The sequence below is a fragment of the Cryptotermes secundus genome, unplaced genomic scaffold (genome assembly GCF_002891405.2).
Source record: "Cryptotermes secundus unplaced genomic scaffold, Csec_1.0 scaffold56, whole genome shotgun sequence".
Taxonomy (NCBI): domain Eukaryota; kingdom Metazoa; phylum Arthropoda; class Insecta; order Blattodea; family Kalotermitidae; genus Cryptotermes; species Cryptotermes secundus.
Genome location: NW_019744407.1, coordinates 1,841,377 through 1,862,664, shown reverse-complemented (window position 1 = coordinate 1,862,664; position 21,288 = coordinate 1,841,377). Strand labels below are relative to the sequence as shown.

The following is a 21,288-nucleotide window of genomic DNA, read 5'->3' as shown; positions in this document are numbered from 1 at the left end:
GGCTCGGTAAACACGTTCCAGCAGCAACGAATACTTGCAACAAAAGAAGAATTATTTGACACGACATTTTCTATGTATTTCGTCTCTTATCTAAGGAGTATCTGTGGGTCTGTCTGTGTATCCCCATGTCTTTGCTAAGTAACAGTTCTTTAACGACGTTACCGTGACAACGAATAATTGTTGGAGGCGTCGTTTTCTATGCGGTCCGCCTAACATCAAACTCCTCAAATTTTCCTCTGTCACATACTCATATATTATTAGCAACTTAAACAGGATTGAATGGAGCATGCAGCATATTAGTTCTAATTTCCTTTTTACTTCAGAAAAAGGACAGTTATCGTTAATAAGCCAATGCACTTGTGACAAGATACAACATGAAATGAAGTTATATCAGGAAAATGAAACATTAAATATACACTTTTATTATAGTTTCATAATTAATGAGAAACCCAGTTACAATTTAAATAGATACTTATAAAATAAAAAAAAAAGTCAGTTCAAGACCCTTCAGACTGGAAGTATGGAGGTAACTATTTCTGCAGGTGTTCACTGACTGATAACTGTACAATATCTGATATATTTATATTTACAATTAAGACATTCTTTATTTTATTCTATTTGAAGTTCACATACCATTCATGTTGTTTTGACATTTCATTTATAAAGTTCAAACTTCAAAACAAAATAAAAATTAACTTTATTTGTCAAAACACTAGGCCTACATGACATTAAATTTATGAATAAACAATATGAAAGTCATGCTCTATGTTTCATGAAAATAAGATTTTGACGTACTTTCAGAATCTGAGTCTGAAAACTGTAATAGTCAAAATAAGTAAAACTGATAATCTGATACTACTCAGTGAACCTATCTGCTCAACAGAAATTAACATGCAAACTTCAAAATATTATCTAAAAGTTTGTGATGATGGTAAATTGTTACAATTAATATGTTGATGGACATTATCCATCATCTTGTCTGTTCTAAAAAACCGTCTAGTTTCTATTAAAAACACAACGTTTCGGGAACTGGAATCTGTCCCCGTCTTCAGGTAAAACCTGCAACATATTAATTGTTCAAAATATAAAATATACACTCTATACTTTACCAGTATAATTTATATATTGAAATACATGCAGGACAATGTCTTTCAGCAGAAGGACTTTCCGAGTGTTTCTTCAGTTACAGACAAATGAATACCTTTTTTAAGTATTCCCATGACTTACAAGCACCTCATAGAAATATATTTCTGCCCATAACTGTCCATATAAGTTTCAAATATATTCTTACCTCAGCAGTAGTCCACTAAATGTCACTTCTGTGGAATATTGCTTTAACTCTAAACCTTCAGTATTGTATCTGTAATCAGACACTTGTTATGACTGAGAAAGAGTCTGTATATAATCGGCCATTACATATTGTGCCACTTTCTGATTGTTTTATAATTTTTTGTATTATTGTGGGTTTTAACTGGGCATGTTTTTTTAGTCATGTTATTATATATATAAAACTTTGCTATTATTTTCATGCCATGAAAACTGAGAAAGCTTTCAAGTTCTGTTAACACAACAGTTATGGCTCTCCAGCAGATTTTACAACCTCAAACACAAGTAATGTCATGTTGTTCTATTTAAGTCCCCTGCAAAGATTATATAATGTGCAAACATAATATTCTGAATACATTCCTGGACTTATCACATAATTCTCAGGTTCATCCTCCTTCACTTCTTCAGCACTAAAAGCCCTTACTTCTGTGGCAGCTTTAAACTCTGGCATATTCAGTTATAAAATTATTATGCATATATTTCTCCCTCCCTGCATGTTATTGTAACAAAGGTAGTCACATTTACAGTGCATGTATTACCAGACAGACACCACTGCAGATACTAAGTTATTTTTCAGAAGCATGTTTAGTGGTCATGAATATAGTAACCAGCATATTAGAACTTGTGAATTCTAGCTATTTTTGTAATAACACATAGTAAAATACCTCACTCTCACAAAATTAATATTAAGGTTATGGTTAGCTGTATATGAATATGGTTAAGGACATGATACTCTCTGTTTAACACAGGAAATAATCCAAAATACATCTGGATTTTATTTCATGTAATACAATTATCCTGAATTCTGATTAGATACTTGACTTAAAAAAACACAAAGGGGTGTGTAGCATTATAAAATATGTTGACTATTATCATTGACATTTAAAACTCCAGAAATATTGCTTTTAAATCATTCATGTATAAAATTATTCTGAACTTGAAATCTTCTCACATTTTCTCAGAAAACCACTGTAATAAATAGCTTATCTGGTCATAAGAAACGATGGGACTTTGAAAGAAAATTTTGCATTCCAGTAGATATTAACAAGAATTAATATCATTTTTCTGTGTTATGCTTTCTTAGTGCAAATATGCATATATGAAACATTTCCAAATTTAATGCATTTAATAGTGTCATCATAATTTATATGTGCACATGAGTTCATTCCCAGGAACCTGCTGAAGTACATAAATTAGTTTAGGCTCTACAATGATGATGTATTCTAAAACAATGCACGAAGCAGTTTATGTACTGATGAATTTCTTAATGTGCTCACAAGCACAAGCAATTACAGGGCAACAATATATTAGCCCAAAATATATACAAAAAAGTAACGTTATCCCTATAACAGGACGTGGAAATCCATGGAGTTTTAAGACATCAAGTTTCCAATATTTTGTAAACAATCATCCTTACATGCCAGACACCTTTACCCCCAGGAAGATTCCTGGTACTCATTTTTGTTAAAGATTGATTCAATCCCAGGACCATAGTTGAATAAATCATAATTAAATGAGCAAGAACCAGCTACTGCAGAAACTCTTAAAATATATATTCCTGATTTACTTGTAATAAATAAATTAAATGCAGAATTAAGTATTTAACACCTCCTGAATCGCTGACATACTGGTTCATAAAATGAAGTCTGTGCTCACTCTGCTGGCAATTACGTGCAACGTAAGTGTAATGAGCAGTTGTATCAAAATAAATAAAGAAAAATTAATATTTAAAGATTAACTGTAACCCACTATACACTGGAGCTGGGTCACTGGCTGCTCCTGTCTAATGCTGTGGCATGTTTTTATGGCTAGCATTAAATATTAAGTGTAATCACAATGCATAAAACAGGTTGCGCATTTTTTCCCAGAACTAGTAGCAGATAGATACTGTATATTGCAGAGTATACAAAGACTTTCATGTGGGTGGTACTCAAATACAGTATGCACCAAAAACGCTGTACTGAAACTCATGCATCTCGAATGTGCGTGTGTGTTTGTCGACGGGGCATAGCTCCAGCCACACATGTTCCGAGTAGTGAAAAGGAAGTTGTGTTGCGCAGTTGTTGTTGGAAATGGGTCTCTCAACAGAAAAAAGTATTCATAGTTGAGTATTATTTCTGCTCATATGGAAGTGGTCGCCAGACAACTCGCTTCCTTGGTTTTGAGCGGCCAGATGTTATCATCCAGAAACAGCTACATAGTGCATGTGTCACAATATGGTGTGCCGTCTCAGCACACTGTATATTAGGCCCCTATTTCATTGAGGATGAGGAAAGCAATGCTCTTACCGTCACCCAAGAATGCTACAGGGACAGGGTGATCGGACCATTTCTTCAGGATTTGAAAAGGTTCTGTCATGCAAGAGGCCTTCAGATGAATAGACAGTAGTATCAACAGGACATCTTTTCATTTCATTACTGGATATTTTGGCACATACTGTATGTTTCCAATTTTGACACTCTGAATTATTCACATTTCCCAAGTTTCTGCAGACAATGATGGGATATCACCTTAAAATAATCTATGGCTTCTTTCTAGATAAATCATAACAATTACAATTTCGAGATTCTTCTCAGTCGGAGTCCAGCTGGGTCCACTCAGCACGGTGGCCACTGATTGGCCTATTGTACCTGCCCTGGGTGATTATGATGATGGACAAATGGTGGAATGAAGATTGGCAAGGAAAACCGAAGTACTCAGTGAAAACCCACCCCAGCGCCACTTTGTCCAACACAAATCCCACTTGACGAGAACCGGGATTGAACCTGGGCTGCCGCAGTGGGAAGCCAGCGACTAGCCATGTGGGAAGTAAGTTGAAAGAATGATATAAAAAATATTTTCCATATCCATCAGTACTAATGAATTCTGCAGGTGACTGAGCATTATTAAATAAAACATTATGTAATGAACATTACTGCCTGCTTAAAGTGCTGACTAAAGCCAACAAGAAGGAAAAACACACTGTTAAGCAAGCAGCAAGATCATATGACAAATTACCAGCAGTGTGAGTGCAACTTTAAAGGTCTTTAGATTACAGAAGTTTGTTCACTTATACTTTCATTCTCTTAACAGAAGTGACTGGTCAGTTCAGTCAACCTCCTCAACAGTGGGCCCTTTGCTGCCTGCACCACTACCACCAGAGCCCTGGTGCAGCTTGACCATTATGGGCCCCACCTCACGCTGAAGCTCCTTTAGCTTGTCTTCATACTCATCCTTCTCTGCAAGAGTGTTACTGTCCAGCCAACTCAGTACTACCTTGCATTTCTCCAGTACCAATTTCTTGTCATCTTCTGTCAGCTTTCCTGCTGCTGCTTCTTCAGCTGCTTGTTTTACCCCAAATGTATAACTTTCAAGTTGGTTTCTAGCTGTTACCTGTGTATGAAAAATGAGGAAAAAACATCTCAGCAATGATTCCCGAAATTCTTTTATTAGCCACACCTAAAATAATGAATGCACAAATATAAGCCAACAAGCCAAAAACCATCCTATACTTACTATCATTTTTATTTTGTGGGTGCGTGGGGTGAGATTAAGTCCATTTGATATGTAAAGTAAAAAAAAAGTAAAAGTAAAGCTATCCCTGTAACAGGCCATGAAGGCCGGTAGGGTTGTGAGACGTTGAGGGTCCAACATTATCTAGACAATCTGCTCAAAGATGGTGGTAAGGCTGTCAGCCTTATGCGCCGGCCACGTTTTAGTCCCCAGGAAAATTATTTAATTAATTCCTGGTACTCATTTCTGTTAGAGGCTGAGTCAAGCTCAGGGTAAGTTTATTTGATATGCTTGCCACTAATGGGTTTATTGTATTATTGACAGACGAATATGGAGATTTTGGTAGAATAATAATTGGCAGTGGAAAACAAGTACTCAGAGCAAACCTGCCCAAGTACCACTTTGTCCATCACAAATCCAACATGAACTGCCCTGGGATCGAACTTTGGCCATTGCAATGGAATACTTGGAATTAACAGCTTGAGCTGTGGCACAGCGATCTTCCTATAGTAACATCACAACATTATCACTAACAAATGCTTTTTTGTAAATACTGTTCTGAGTTAGTAATTCATAAAAGAGTTATTCCCAAAGTTTTATTTACTCATCCCTTATATAAGGAAAATATTTCTTTCTACCCACTACCTTCCTCAGATGGAACCAACAGTGCTAAAACATTCATTACCTCCACAATGGATTACTCCCAGATATCTATGACCTGAAATTGTCACCCAAGTTGTAAGTTTTGTGATATGGAAACTTATTTAAGGCTGAACAGTTATTAGCCCGACACCTAATTCCATTTTGGAAGAAAAAATCTGTTGACTCTCTGTTATTGCTTATTCGGATGCTGTATTCATATGTACCTCCACAAATGGTGGCCATCTTCTCCATTCAAAACCCAATGACTTGCTATGTCATGGTGTCAAAAGATGAAATGTTCATTGACTTCTGCTGAAGACAATTGTTGACAAATTTGAAAACAGGGACATTGTAGTTATTTTGCTTATGTGGATTTCTGATTCCTTTAGCATGTATCGATGCGATTTCCTATTGATAACCGCTGAATGAATGTTTGATATACAAGACCCTCTTTTTTAACTTCACAGAAAGATTCAGAAGTTAAAGCTTTATCAATAACCATGTAATAATTTTGATATATTTACCTTACAAAAAGCAATTCAGGAAATCATGTTCAAAATATTACATTTACACACATATACATGATCAGAATCTTAGTTATGGTGTCAATGTAAATTGTTAATAAAACTATTTTTATTCACCTTCTCTTTCTGTTTTTCATCTTCTGCGCGATACTTCTCTGCTTCAGCAAGCATCTTGTCAATTTCTTCTTTAGACAGTCTCCCTTTGTCATTCTGGATGGTAATTCTTTCAGATTTTCCTGTGCTACCTTCTTTGGCAGACACATTAAGAATTCCATTAGCATCCAAATCGAAAGTGACCTCAATTTTAGGAACTCCTCGAGGAGCTGGAGGTATTCCAGTTAAGTTGAAAGTTCCTAATAAATTATTATCTCGAGTCATTGCACGCTCGCCTTCAAATACCTGCAAACAAAACAAAGATTACTTTCTCCTGATTATGGCTTTTGACTAAAATAATTTAGCAAAGCGTTTTATTTATTTTTAAATTTATCATATGTTGACTGGATACTGCTTAAAAATCAAGAAAATTGAGTAAACCATTTGGCAACAATTGATATTACAATAAATGAATTTCTCTTCTGCAAAGAAACAAGCACAACCCTGTCTAGTAATAACTCACATCCCTGTCATTATGTGAAATCTGTATTTTAAAAGATAACAAAATTTGTGACATTTGTATTTTAAGAACTAATAAAGCTGTTAACTCCAAGATCAAAGAAACTGCTGCCATTGTCAACCATAAATTGTACACTAACATGCTGACTCACGTGAAAACATTTCACAACTTCACTATTAACTACATTCTCTGAAGTATCTGAGAAAGTTATGCATAATACATTATGATAAGCCATTATTCGTAGACTAATGACACACTAGTCCCTGAACAGTCTGGCTTCAGGAAAGGAATATCCACAGAAAATGCAACCTTTAAGCTAACAGAGAGTGTATTAAATTCTGTTAATTAAAAAATGCATGTTAGTGGGTAATTCTGTGATTTATCAAATACTTTGACTGTGTAAATCATGAAATTTTATGAACTAAATTATATTTTTTTGGCATTCAAGGAGCAACAGCAAGTTGGTTCAGATCCTACCTAACAGACAGAAAACATAAGACTGAAATAAAGTGATAAAGTTGAACCCAAAGTACAAACAATAAAGCATGAAGTTCCCCAAGGGCCAATTTTAAGGCCTCTGCTCTTCCCAATATGTATAAACGATCTCCCTCCTACACTAAACACTTCTTCTGTACCCATAATATTTGCTGATGACACTAGTGTCGTGATTTCTAGTAAATAATTAGACGATTTCTGGATACTATTAAAACAAAATTCCCAGTGCCACTTTGTCCACCACAAATCCCACTTGACCAGACTCAGGATTGAACATGGGCCGCCACATTGGGAAGCCAGTGACTAATCGACTGAGCTAGGGCACAGCCATACCGAACAGTTGGTTCCCAAGCTAAGTGGAGCATGATATGCAGTTAGATCTATGTTGCATATCAGCAACACCGACACTCTCAAATCAATTTATTTTCATTATTTTCACTCCTTAATGAAGTATGAAATAATTTTCTGACGTAATTCATCTGACAGCAAAAAGGTATTTACATTGCAAAAGAAAATTGTTAGACTCATGATAGCAGTCAAATCCTGTAATTCTTGTAGAGATGTATTCAAGAGACTAGAGATCTTAACTCTTCCATGTGAATAGATATTTTCATTAATACACTTTATTACAAATAATGAAGAACATTTTCAGACCAGTGCAGATGTATACAGTGTTAACACAAGATACAAGCACTATCTTCATAATCCAACTGCTAAACTCTCATGCTTTCAGAAAAGAGCATATTATGCCGACATCAAAATTTTCAATGGTCTGCCTTCTGATCTCAAAATACTTATGAATGAAAAGGCATGATTTAAAATAGAATTAAAATGAGACTTAAACACACAATCATTCTACTCTTTTGATGTCTAAAAAGTGACTCGTCCATTTAAAGGTTGTGTAAATAGCATAAGTTCACATTATTGATGTATATATGTTGATGTATTTTTAAATAGTCTTATGTTTAACAATTGTGTTTCCTTCTGTTTCTTTTGTTAAAACTTAAGTTACATTGTACATATGCTTTTGTATTTATATGACATATTCCACATCCTGCAGCCATTCTGACTAACTTTGGCACAGGGAATGCTACATAATGTAATGTAATGTTTCTTATCAATGAATAATGGGATTTACCTACATACCCAATTTCTTGATGCATGTTGTTTTGGAATATGTGTATTTAAAGTGAGAAAAACTAATTAAGATGCTGCAATGATTTGCATTTATTAACATTAATAGAGCTACCATGGACATTTGGCAATGATAAAATTTATGCAAATAGCACAAAACCCATGTATCATGCACAAAGAGCTTCAAATTATATTTAAATGATTTTAAGCATAATGTGAAAGAAATTTCCAATCATTGTAAAGTCTCACTGATTTACAGTTAAATATATGTAAATTTAATTGACCTACTTCCTTCTTTAACAATATTTAAGTGATTGTTGAACAGAAGAGGATATTTTCATTTGAAGGAGAAAGCTCTAGGTCGCATCAAGTGGAGGAACTGTTTTGGAAGAGACTGTGGACCTGTCGTCTTGACAGATTACTGATGAATGAATGAATAAGAGACCCCTTGTGCATGTAAATGAAGTCTCCATTTTGTAGGCATAAAAATTGTGAAAATGAAATAGGCCTACAGTAATGCTGTGAAAACGAAGTATAGTAGGATCACATCATTTGGCTTGCCCATGTCGTTTGTTCAATTGAAATATCAAGGCACCCCTTCTAGAATGTATGGGAAACTGCTTAGCAGATGATGAAAGTCAAGTTTGCCTGTGAACGTGTTAAGAATGTCCTTATAAATAACATGCCTATGAAAATAGTTCTCAAGTTTTTACAAGGCCCCCATTTCAGTGCAGTGCAGAGCAAATGAGTGATCAGTGAGAGAGTGAATTAGTAAGTCAGTCCATTACCAGTTCACTTCACTGCATTACAGTGAAGTTGGAAGAAAAGGTGAGTGAGCAGTGGTGTTATTGTGAAGTACTGAGTGAATAGAGAGCATAAGTGGTTACGAACAGTGGGAGAGTAACTGGCTTTTAAATTAGTAATTGTCACAATATATTGCAGGAGACATATCAGTTTTACTTATGTTAGCTTTTCCATATGGCTCAAGAAGTCTGTGCTCTGTGGACCTGAATGGTGACTGCTGATTGGTTGTCAGAATATGTTGTGAAGGTCTGTGTCTGCTTGCATGGTATGCGTGAGTTGCGCTCCACAATCTTCGTCATGACTCCACCAGCTGTCTCAATGCCAAGAGACAGAGGAGCCACATCCACCAGTAGCACATCCTGGATCTGTGAACTTGTGTCCCCACTCAAGATGGCTGCCTGCACAGCAGCCCCATAAGCCACTGCCTCATCTGGGTTGATGGACAGGTTTAATGCCTTACCACTGAAGAAGTCCTACAGGTAAATATTATGTGTAAAAGTACATTAATAATTTAAGGTGGAATAAGTTTGTTGTGTATTAAATTCACAAACTATTTGGTAAAGGGTAGAAAGAGGCAGCCATTAGAAAGAGAGTCTGTTGTAGAGAACCATGTAAGAAATTTAATAAACTTCTCCTCTTCACCAAATTCTTAGTCTCATCACTGCCATTTGTTGTGGACAACATGAATAAGTTTTAGAAAAATTCAAACACACATAAGTTAATATAAAACATAATCATGACCTCAATATGCCAAATGCTGACCTCACTAGATATATAAATTTACTGTACTCTATAAAAATTAATTTATTCTATAATCTTCCTCCCACCATTAAAACTTTAAATCATATACAAAAATATTTAAGGCTGCATTAAAGGATTAGCTCTTATATCACTCCCTTTACAATAACTGAAAATTCTTAAATATTGTAAATATTTATTAAGACAATAAGTCTTTTGGTTGCTTTGCTATGTAAAATATAATATCCTAATAAAATAAGATGTCTACAAAATAACTGTACCAACATTGTATTTGTGTCTATATTTGTATTATGGGAATATGATAATCTTCTCTTTAGGATTTCAGACCCTGTGTCTAATGTGTCACAGACTTTCAAGTTTTATCCAAACAATATGTTGAAGATATCCTAACGCCTCTGAATATATTACAGTTACCATCTGCAGGGCAAGTGTAACATTACATTCATCCTGAAGAAGGTTCACTGCAGTGTTCACCAGAATGCTGGAACAGCAGAACAGTTTCAGCATGTGACAATGCCAAATAAAGGACCATTGTGTCAACCAAGGTGCAAATGGAGGCAAAGATGAGAGAAGATATTTAAATGAAAATTAAGAAAAAGTGGGCACAGGTACAAGAAGAACACATATGGGAGGATACAGAAGAATGGAGTAGGCTATCCCATAAAATAACCACCATAGTGAAAATTTCCACAGAGTACATCATCTTTATCATTGCCAGCCTCATTTGGAAGCTGCAGGCTTAAGTAAACGGTGAAAAATAATTGCGATAAATAAAGTTTTACGTTTAGTATGTAGCTTCTATACTTTCCTGTCCATGCTCCCAAATGTAGGTTATTCAATCAGGGCAATTCTTCCACATTGACATTAAAGTCAGTATCATGCTTCCTCGAGATACAGGCTACCATACTTATTCAGCTAGTACACAGCACTAAAATTGAGCTTGCCTGTAACATCTTCTGAATTTTAGGGATGCGAATAGAACCGCCCACAAGCACGACGTCATGGATACGTCCCTTGTCAAGCTTTGCGTCAGCCAGTGCGCGTTCCACGGGTGTCAGCGTGGATCTGAAGAGGTCCATGCACAACTCCTCAAAGCGGGCTCGTGTGATTTTGGCGTAGAAATCAATGCCTTCATGAAGAGCATCGATCTCGAGGCTTGCCTCGGTACTTGAAGACAAGGTGCGCTTGGCCCTCTCGCATGCTGTCCGCAGGCGTCTTATGGCTCGGGTATTTCCCCTCAGGTCCTTCAAAATGACCAGAAATAAACACCAAAACTGATCTTGGACTGTAGAATTTAAAAAGTAAAGCTAACCCTGCAACAGGCCGTGGAGGCCAATAGGGATGTAAATTTGCCAGCCTTACGCGCGTCGGTCGTCCTTTACCCCCAGGAAGATTACTGGTACTCATTTCTGTTAGAGGCTGAGTCGACCCCAGGGCCATAGTGCGGCTGGAAGGGTTAGGACAATTGAAAAATCCAATCGTCTCATCGGGAATCGAACCTACAACCTTCTGGCTCGTAACATAATGCCTCAACCAACTACGTTACCGGGAGGCCCGAGACTTTAGAATTAGTTGGCTTAATTCGTGATAAAGTATTGCATTTCTACGATATTCAATTACAAAATATTACCCTACCTTATTCTTGCCGATTGTATAGGTGAAGTGATTACCACTCATACCTTTTATTTATGGGTACTGTGTTAGAATCTGGTCAGGGAGCCTGTCCAGATCTGTATGGTTTTCCTACGTCTCTCTAGGGAAATTCTGGGAGGCTAGGCCTAAGTTCAGCCCACGGACGAATTCTTCGAAATCATCCGCAATTAATTATTCAAAATCGCCTTGTTATTTCTTATGTCCTTACAATAGGTCCACCAATCAGGAGACTTTAATTTGGTGCAATAATTTAATTTGAACTACTTTCCATCTATTTTAGTTGCCAACTGTTTAATTTTCGGAATAAATGGCTTTGAAAACCTAAATTCTTGTTGAGGTGGGATAAATATCTTACCTTTTTATACTTCCGTTGAAATTCATCTGCAAAATGACTCACTAGCCGATTATCGAAGTCCTCACCACCAAGATGGGTATCGCCTGCAGTTGACTTGACTTCAAACAGCGATCCTTCGTCAATGGACAGCACAGACACGTCGAAAGTGCCTCCGCCGAGATCGAAGATCAGGACGTTCTTCTCGCCCTTCAAATTCTTGTCGAGTCCGTAAGCCAGAGCGGCTGCCGTAGGCTCGTTGATTATACGGAGAACGTTGAGGCCCGCGATGGCACCGGCGTCTTTGGTTGCCTGACGCTGGGAGTCGTTGAAGTAAGCAGGAACAGTGATAACAGCGTCGCTTACCTTCCCTCCCAGGTACGTCTCGGCGACCTCGCGCATTTTGCTCAGGACCATGGAACTAACCTCTTCTGGTGCGAATTTCTTTATTTCTCCCTTGTACTCCACCTGTATCTTAGGTTTACTAGCTTCATTGATGACTGTGAACGGCCAGTGCTTCATGTCGTCTTGAATTTTGGGATCATCAAAACGACGACCGATGAGACGTTTAGCATCAAACACTGTATTTTTTGGATTCATGGCCACCTGAAAAATGTTCATAATTGTACACATTTAGTCGCAAACGTAAGAGCTGATGTGCCCATGTACCAAAATCCATTTTCCTCTTCGTATTTGAAGACTTAAATTTAAGTTCTCAATCGTGCATTTTCTATGCGTAACAATTTCTGATAGATCTAATTCTGACATCCCACAGGAAATCTTATAAGGAATGTTTCCAAGTAGTTGCATTTCTGACAAGAGTAACATAATTGTAAGTTCGCTCGCTAATTTACTATTACATGTACATTAAATATTCTCCGTACTTCCTGTATAAATATTAGACCTATAGTTATACACCACACACTAAATAATTTTGCAGAAATTTTCGTGCTTTATATACCTCCGTATTTGTCTTTATGTGAGATATTCGTGTCACTGAAGACAATTCAATAGAAAAGGCAAGAAAATCAAAACATGATATCTGTATCTTTCAATAAAACAAGAAAATTTCATTTTGAGAGTAAATACCATTTGATCCGTCTTATAATGCGCAAAAGGAACGCCTAACTGATTTCATCTACAATTTGATTTGTTATTTCACTTTATCTCGAGGTTCTGTAAATATGAATTTGTGTAGATATGATTAGTAAATTTCAGTAAGTGGTCTTCATAACTGTCCCAAAGGACACTGTAACTAAAAATCCATTTCCAGTATGAATACTTTAAAGTAATCAGAAGCTATGGAAAAGGTAAAGTTTAATTTCTAAAAATTAGTGTGTGCATTTTTTTGGTGGCTTAAAGCGTAAAATTTTGAGGGTGTCTTTATTTGCATTGTGGTGATTGTGATGAAGGAGCTGGATACTTCAGTCAGTATAAATAGTGGGACACGAACCGGATGACAGGGGTTCATGGCATGGGCAGGCATTCTTCTCTCAGCCACAGGGTCCAAACCGGCCCAGGAACCCATCTAGCCTTTTATCTAAATGGAACCAACGAATCTTCTCCCTGCGACAACGACGTCGGGACATGTGGCTGCTCATTAACCTCCATCTAGCACTGATGCCAAAATATATGGAGATACATCTCCATTCCCCATATATATTTATGGCATGGTGATTAATTAATCACGGGAACAACTTTACCAGATCATTATGAATATGGCTATATTAATATCTCAACATTTTGATAATGACAAAAATCATATTTGCATAACAGTTATCTGCCATAATTTCCATTACCCTTTTAGCAAAACAGCAAGATATTTCTTTCAGTTTTGAGGAGTGAGAACCAAGTAAAAGTAAAAGTAAAGTAAGCATCACGCCATGAAAACGTATGAGTGAGTGGAGGTATAGCTCCAACTTTCTTGATCTCGACATATGGAAGAGTGTTCAGCTTTACCTCCGAGGAAATCGCCCGGAGTCTGAGTGCGCCTCAGAGCCGATCCAGACGCTGTGGAGTGGTTAACAATATCTTGAAAAGGAGACAATGGGAATTTTATATGTAACGCAGTTACACGCTATTTAGGATAGATCGTAAGAAGGACTACCATCTGCAGTTCGTTTTCCATTTTAACATCTACGAGTTCAATTTGGAGTAGACTTGAACTCGGACTTCCACAGTGAAGTAAATCTGCGTAGATTGTTATCAGTTTTGTAAGTTCTTCAGCCCAACTTTTCAGCACAATTACTGCGTTTTTGGAAACGATTTATCGTCCCGATTTTTATTTAAAACACAACGTTTCGGCGACTAGACTTTGTCTCCCTTTTCAAAAAAAACATAATAATTGTATTATAATACTATAGTCACAAACTCCTAATCTCATCTCTTTTAGTCCTTCATTTATCACAACGCCAACAGCAATTATCATGCACAAAGAAAGACTCTAAATATAGAACTGAAACTACACAGTTAATTATGACTGTAGCTGACGTTAGGGCGTTAATGAGCTGTAACTTTAGAAAAGGGGTTGGAGAGACAAGGGATTCAGAGGGTAATGCAGCCAGTTGAAAATAAAGTGATCATTTGAAACTACTTCTTCTACATCGAACAGAAAGATTTATATAGTTGTGAAAAGCTTATAAGAAGTACGTACTGACGTTCTATTCATTTCGTGCAGGAATGTTAAACCGCCTTGATTTCGTAAACGGGATTTGTAATAGTTGCATTTCCTTCACATCAGATGGAAGACATATTGCCATAATTCAGTAACTGAAAGTGGATGGTGGCACTTCCTTTACACCACGCTAAATGTTACACTGTTATGGACTATTTAACGACGGTTTAAATAGCTCAGAATGTATAGTGTCGAATGAGAGGATAACTGGTGAATATTGAATTGAAAAGAATGTGAAAGAAAGCCGTTCTGACTTGAGGTACTATCCCAACATTCGTCTGGAGTGACTGCGGAAAACCGCAACAAACTACAGTCAGGACAGCAGGTCTGAAGGTCAAGATTTGAATCTGGGGCCTCGCAAATACTGAGAAGGAGTGCTGATTATTCGACCCCGAAATTCGATTTTATACCGCCATAACTCTTGTCAAAGTAATCAACAGTTGCCCTCCGTTGGCCTAATTTTATTCCGGGGATCAAGAGAAACTCGTAACTTAATGCTGATGTCGAGGAATTGGTGTACATGCCTATGTCAAACAAAGACTTTATAGTAAATAATGTCTTTCAACTATCGATCTCTCAAAACTGAATGTGCAGCACATAGAGAATTTGAATCAACACGTTCATAAAATATATTATTGCTTAATACTTATTTAATAAGGATGTCGAACTCGATGGCTGCACATTTTAAAGAGCTTAAGATCTTAAGCGGATTTCCACCCCGCTAGGAGCATGAACGTATGTCCTCATTTCTTGTGTTACTGTATACGGCAATGCTGAAGATCTTGCTGTGATTTGATTTCTCGTCCAAGGAACTGTACTGCATGGCTGAAAGTATTGTGTGGGTCATTCGATTGCAACTTCATTGGGAGACGTAAGATTGCACAGAGTTTTTGCGGGGAGGAAGAAAGCGCAAAGACCACAGAAATGTAGCGCCCAATCTGCTAAAGTCTTTTATAAATTGTAATTATTCTTCCCGCAAGGAAATTTTCGTATATAGAAATATGTTCATGAAAATTGTTCAAATATGATAAAATTATGAAAAAAAAAAAACGACGATTTTGCGTCATAATTCATGAAACTGACTTTCTTATTAGCTCCATATTTCCTTAGTCCTTAGGATTAATTGCTGTTATTATTGATATTTATTTCATTTTTGTGAATAACTTATTGATGGAGTGCAGGATTTGTCTATGTTAAATTTGTCGAACATAAACTGTAAGTATCGCATCATTGCCATGTTTCTAATTGTTGGCTAAAAACAATATTTCGTAAATAATCTGTTGGTATATTTACAGTTTATTTTCCTAACAAATTTCCTATAAATTGAAACTAAAGAAAAATTATATTATCTTGATTTTTTTCTTTTTGATGCTTCAAGAAATTACCCCAGCGATATTTGTATTTTGTCACGTACTCATTACTTCGCACCCATTCAGTATCTTAATTAACTAGTGCTAGTGTCACTCTCGCCTTAATTTCGCGCTTCCGTGTTGTAGATATTAGTAACTGTAGGAAATGACATAGTGGTGGCGTTCAGTGACGCAAAGTTCGTACCAAGTTTTTGAAAATCGATGAGTTTGGTTCAAGGACTAAATGGAGAAACACACAGACATACAAAACACGGTGATCTGATAGACTTATTTCCATTCCCTAGAGATAGAAAAGCAGTCTAAAAATGTGGGCACTCATTGCGAAAATAGGCATCCGTTCTGCTTGGCATTAATGCTTTTGGGGTCAGCTTGAAATATAATTCACAGTTTCCGCACCTTCGAAATTACATTTAGTCCAGTTGTCCAGTTTATTTTACTGCTCAGTGCAGACTTCAGTAAGACACACGAATTGGCAATGTTCCCTACAGTCAGCATTCAGATTTCACTTGTCACACGACTGACGCAATTCTCCGTTTGAGACGGGTAAAAGGACAGCGTCGTTGCCATCACGTGACTTATTTTAATTTCAACTTCCACTCTCTTTCTTAGAGGCCGCGCCATAGCTCAAGCGGTTAGTCGCTGGATTCCCACCGCGGCGGCCCGGGTTTGATCCCGGTTCTATTCAAGTGGGATTTGTGGTGGACAAGGTGGCGTTGGGGCGGGGTTTCTCCGAGTACTTCGGTTTCCCCTGCCAATCTTCATTCCACCAAATTCTCCATCATCATAATCACCCGGGGCAGGCTACAATAGGCCAATCAGTGGCCGCCGTGCCGGGTGGACCCAGTTGGACTCCACCCCCAACTAAACGAATTAAAAAAAAATCTTTCTTAGAGGTAAAGGAGCGAAGAACATACGTATACACGAAAGAATAGAATACTTAGTAGTTAGAAGACATTTTATGAGTATGCTTATACCATGTAAGTCCCTTCAGTTACAGGCACTTGGATCGAGCCATCTAACTCCTGTGAACGTTTAGTGGTCTTCTAAGTCTTAGCGGTAAAGTTATGATACGGCACACCGCTAAACATCAAGACGTCCTTCTCTTGCTTTCTTCATTACTGATATCATCGGATCACATCAGCGGTTCCGTCGAGTTCGACTGTGCATCCAACCGCCCCACTAACCAGTTCGGGCTCTAATGCCATCGGATAATTGCTATGCTTGCTCGAGACGTATTAGTAGAAGACTCGTGGATAATGTTTTAATTAATTTCTTCAAATAAATCTAGAATTTCATGATTATTGGGCTTTTGGACTTCGTTCGTCGTCCGGTATTCTAAAGAACAGTAAAAACTTCAAAAGTTTCGGAAAGTGGATCAGCTTCCATTCTCATGTGAGGATGTGGGAGGCACTTACTCTTTTGGGACCGTCAGAAAGATAACATCAAGTGACTGGGCTTAGCTCTTTCTTATGTACCCAACAGTGTCTCCCATCCCTTCGCCTGAAGATATAAACAGATCCAGTTTCCGAAACTTTGAGGTCTGTAGTGTTCTTTAGCATACCGGAAGATTGACAATGGCCAAAAAACTCCTTAATCTCGTCAGAACCCTTTAGAATCTAATGGCCAAGAAATTCTCTTGTATCTGTTTAATTTATCCCACAGACGAACCAAAATCAGCTCACGCCACGGGATACATGAAGGCTTCAATGATACACAGGAAAATATTGTGCTTTAAATTAATCGTATTTTCTTGTTGTTTAGAGTGGCGGTTTTTAGACAGCAGATTTCCATAATTCAGACTTGAATTAAAGCGGAAACTGTCAATAAAGCGACATTTCTATTAGCTCTCGACAAATTGTCCAACTTCATGTTTAAACTAGATTTCCACACTTCTTTTGAGTGTGATTAAAGAATACAATCATACAAATGGATATAAACCCATATCGATTCGTTTCATAAACATCTTAAAGTGAATTTAGGAGAACATAAACCCCTAGATGAAGATGTACGCGAGGCGTGAGATTAAAAGTGTCTCTGAGGGCATACAATTAGATTTTAATAAGCTTTCAAGAATTGTGTAAATATTTTAGCTGATCTTCAAACGAACTAATGTAAGGTCGGTAACTAGTACCTGAACATAACTACTGGCCTTTTCAGCTAATTTTCAGAATGAAACTAAATAGAAGTAGCAATGTATTCAATAAGGGCAAATCGTTTTGTGACATCAAAAATGGACGTGTTAATTTTTCTCTGGCACATTGGTTTACACATCGACTGATATATTTTACTGCTTTAATAAGTGTGTTTTTGCAGCGAANCGGAGCCATCATCAGAGGCATTTATAGTAGAAAAAGAAATCACCAACACACAAAACTTCACTTTGTCAAAGATAACCACGTTCCAGTTAATTAAAATAATTACAAATAGTTAAAATTGCCGAGAGTGTCGGTTCGNCTTTTTCGTCTTCTGGTCGCATACATGGTATTTCTGTTTTTGGAAAGAGACTATCCAGGAAAAGTGATAATGTGGTAGTTTTTCCATTTGCTTTCCACATCGCAGTACAACAGCCGTTCAAACCACTCTGGTCACGCCTGTTGCTATAAGAACTTGAACCATCTCGAGCATCATTTGCTCTGTGCTTCAAGTCGCTGCTGATGACGCTGCTTCCAGCATCAGTCAGCGAAATATCTGGAAGAAAATGTAGAGGTACAGAGTCCTGCAAACTAACAATAAGCATCAACCGCAATTTGAAATCAATTTCGTATCCACTCGGGCTAGAGGAAGAAGTTGGGCGCAAATGTAAAATTCTCGATGCTCTAAACACGAACACTTAAGTTGTCTGCACCAGTGAGGTTTTGGCGAGAAGGCAGAAACTGATTTCGGGTTATTCCTGCTTAAAATAAACAGCCTCCGAGACAGCGAAACGTCCAGCTAACTGCAGGCTTCTATGTGACAAGTTTTATTATAGACAACTGTGTTCTTATTACTGGAAAGCCAGATGTGTTATTTAGACTTTTACTGATCATCTACATGTTATCAGAATAAATGAAAAGTTTCCTGTCACGAAGCTTCTTATTGATAACGATCTGATTTTACATAACACTCCATATGTTAAGTCAGAAAGTTCGTAAATGAGGTCACTGACTCTTTAAGTTCCTTAATTCATAGAAATATACGAGTAGAATGGGAAAAAAATTTCCAAATTGTAGTCATATCAGTGGGTTTCTTGCTATATTTAGCGAGGGTTTATCAGGTGTATGATTTATATGTCAGATAGACTTGAAAGGATTCTGACGATGGTGTATACTGTACTTCTTTTGGCTTATTTTGGACTTCATCCATCGTCTGGTATGTAAAAGACAAAAGACCACGACGTTTCGGAGACTGCATCTGTCTCCGNAAGAATAGTGTTGTCACTTTATCGTGTTGTTCTTTTGTCTTTTACATACCAGACGATGGATGAAGTCCAAGATAAGCCAAAAGAAGTATTATAACATGTCAGTTAATCACACCTGTATCTATTTACCTTTCTCGAAAAAGTTTTTAGTTTGATTTCCTTGTTTTGAAAGAAGAAAAACAGGTCTGTGAGATCATCTTGCAATCTTCTTGTCCGTGTATTCCTCCTACATTTTTTTCGTTTTCTATGCCGTTCGTGACATATCGAAGGAAGTCAGGCGATTACAACTTCAATGGAATTCTTGTTCATTCATATGAGTAGCGTGCCATATTGAAAAAAAGCAGACTTACTTTGCATAAGTGGTACAGAAATCTCAGAATGAAGATTTATGACTTTCATACTCATATAAGAATTGTTATTTTGGTACGCAAGGATTAACAAGCCAATAACAAATTGTTGAAATTTGAACCTCTAAGACTGCAGCAGTGGATTCATGCTGATTTGTAGGGTTGACCCTGAAGATAGAGGCAGTATATTCTTTTGAAACTTTGGTGTCGACCTACAATAATACTTATTTATTTTGGAGGAATATATTCTCAATGCGTATTTCCTCTCATATCAGAGGAGCAGATCTGCATATTATTCTACCATTGATTTTAACATTAACGTGTTTGTTACGTCCCAGAGACTTGGACTTCTTCGCTCTAAATTCAAACGTTTTCTTCTTCTCAGTCGAATGCACTGAAAGAAGGGAGTATCATCACCAGGTAAAATATTTTCCAACAGTTTCGGGTTTTCAAACAATATTGCTGAATTGTCTCAGCAAAATTATTTTCTTTTGTCAAAAAAATGTGAGTCCGCATATTTCGGTCAGTACACTGTCCCCTCACCTTCTTCCACAACTGAAGTATACTTTCTTTTGAAATCTTTGTGTGCTTTACGTTGCATGTTCCATGGCCACACTGCTTCTCCATTTCTATGTAGTTCACCGGTAAGAGTTACGCTTACTTTAATTAACTGGTAAAGGAGGATGCATCAGATATCCCAAAGAAAAGAACTTACATCCACAGAAACTCAGAGTGTCCGTTCATGTGAATTTGTTGGGCCATACATTTAATCTGTGCATTTTTGAAATGCCTAAATTCTTGCAAATTGCTGCGCCAGGGCGTGCGTTTCTTAAAGAAAAAACGAAAAAGACGAAATTGGAGCATCATATTTCGTGTACCGCGACGGTCTTGCCGTAACCGGCATTACCAAGTCTATTTATACACGGCAGGGTGACTCCCACGCCAGACCAGACTTCGAGTATGGAGTAGCAAATAGAAATCCTTCCAACAACGGAGGAAGTGAGTGTTCAGGACACAGTGCACAAGTTTCGCCTGCAAATGTTACGGATTGAGCGATATGTAGGCCTGTATGCTACGTCAAATTATTGCGTCAGTATCTACTAATTAACGAAGCATTGACGAACGTATGCACGTACTGTTAAAATTTAACGTAAATCCAAAGAAATCCCGTGTTTGACTTCGGATAATAAACGTGTTAATTACATATTTTCTGAATGCATAAAGCTTTTAGGCCTTATTCGCTCCATTACCTACAGGTTTTCTTCCCTGGAGAGTCTGTATGTACTATACTTTAGTCAGGTCCAAGTTGGAACATGCCTCAGTAGTTTGGAAATCCATCACCTCGAATGATGCCAATAAACTTGAGCGCATCCAGCAGAAGTTTGCGTCCGTCTGTTTTTATCGGTTTCCCTCATATTTCATATAATTATACTGATGCTTTAGAGAAATTAAGTCGACAATCTTTACATAAACGGAGACATCACCTTGATGCACTTTTTCTTGTTCAGGTCATTCGTGGTCTTAAATCCTTCGCTTCTCTTTTGGAAAATGTTAGCCTTCTTGTTCCTCCCAGAAGTTTGGTGTTTGGTGTTTGTCCCTCTAATAAACACTGTCCTTCTGCTTTGTGCGCCTGTGCTGCCAACGCGGTGGGTAAAGATCTCGACATATTTGCAATCAGAACAGTTTCTGTCACATTTCTCATGTAAATTAACAAAAAGTTGGAATCA

General features: G+C 37.3%; 1 protein-coding gene across 1 annotated transcript in view; it reads right to left on the bottom strand.

Moving 5' to 3' along the window:
* Nucleotides 1-4,049: 4,049 nt before the first annotated feature.
* Nucleotides 4,050-21,288, bottom strand: part of LOC111874673 (heat shock 70 kDa protein cognate 2) — a 25,003-nt gene continuing 7,764 nt past the window's right edge. Inside the window, exons 2-6 of the mRNA XM_023870369.2 lie at nt 11,798-12,379; nt 10,734-11,033; nt 9,234-9,503; nt 6,102-6,383; nt 4,050-4,698 (exon numbers count right to left, since the gene is read on the bottom strand). Of these exons, the coding sequence (XP_023726137.1) occupies nt 4,414-4,698; nt 6,102-6,383; nt 9,234-9,503; nt 10,734-11,033; nt 11,798-12,379 (1,719 nt within the window). The 3' untranslated portion in view covers nt 4,050-4,413. The remainder of the gene's footprint in view (nt 4,699-6,101; nt 6,384-9,233; nt 9,504-10,733; nt 11,034-11,797; nt 12,380-21,288) is intronic.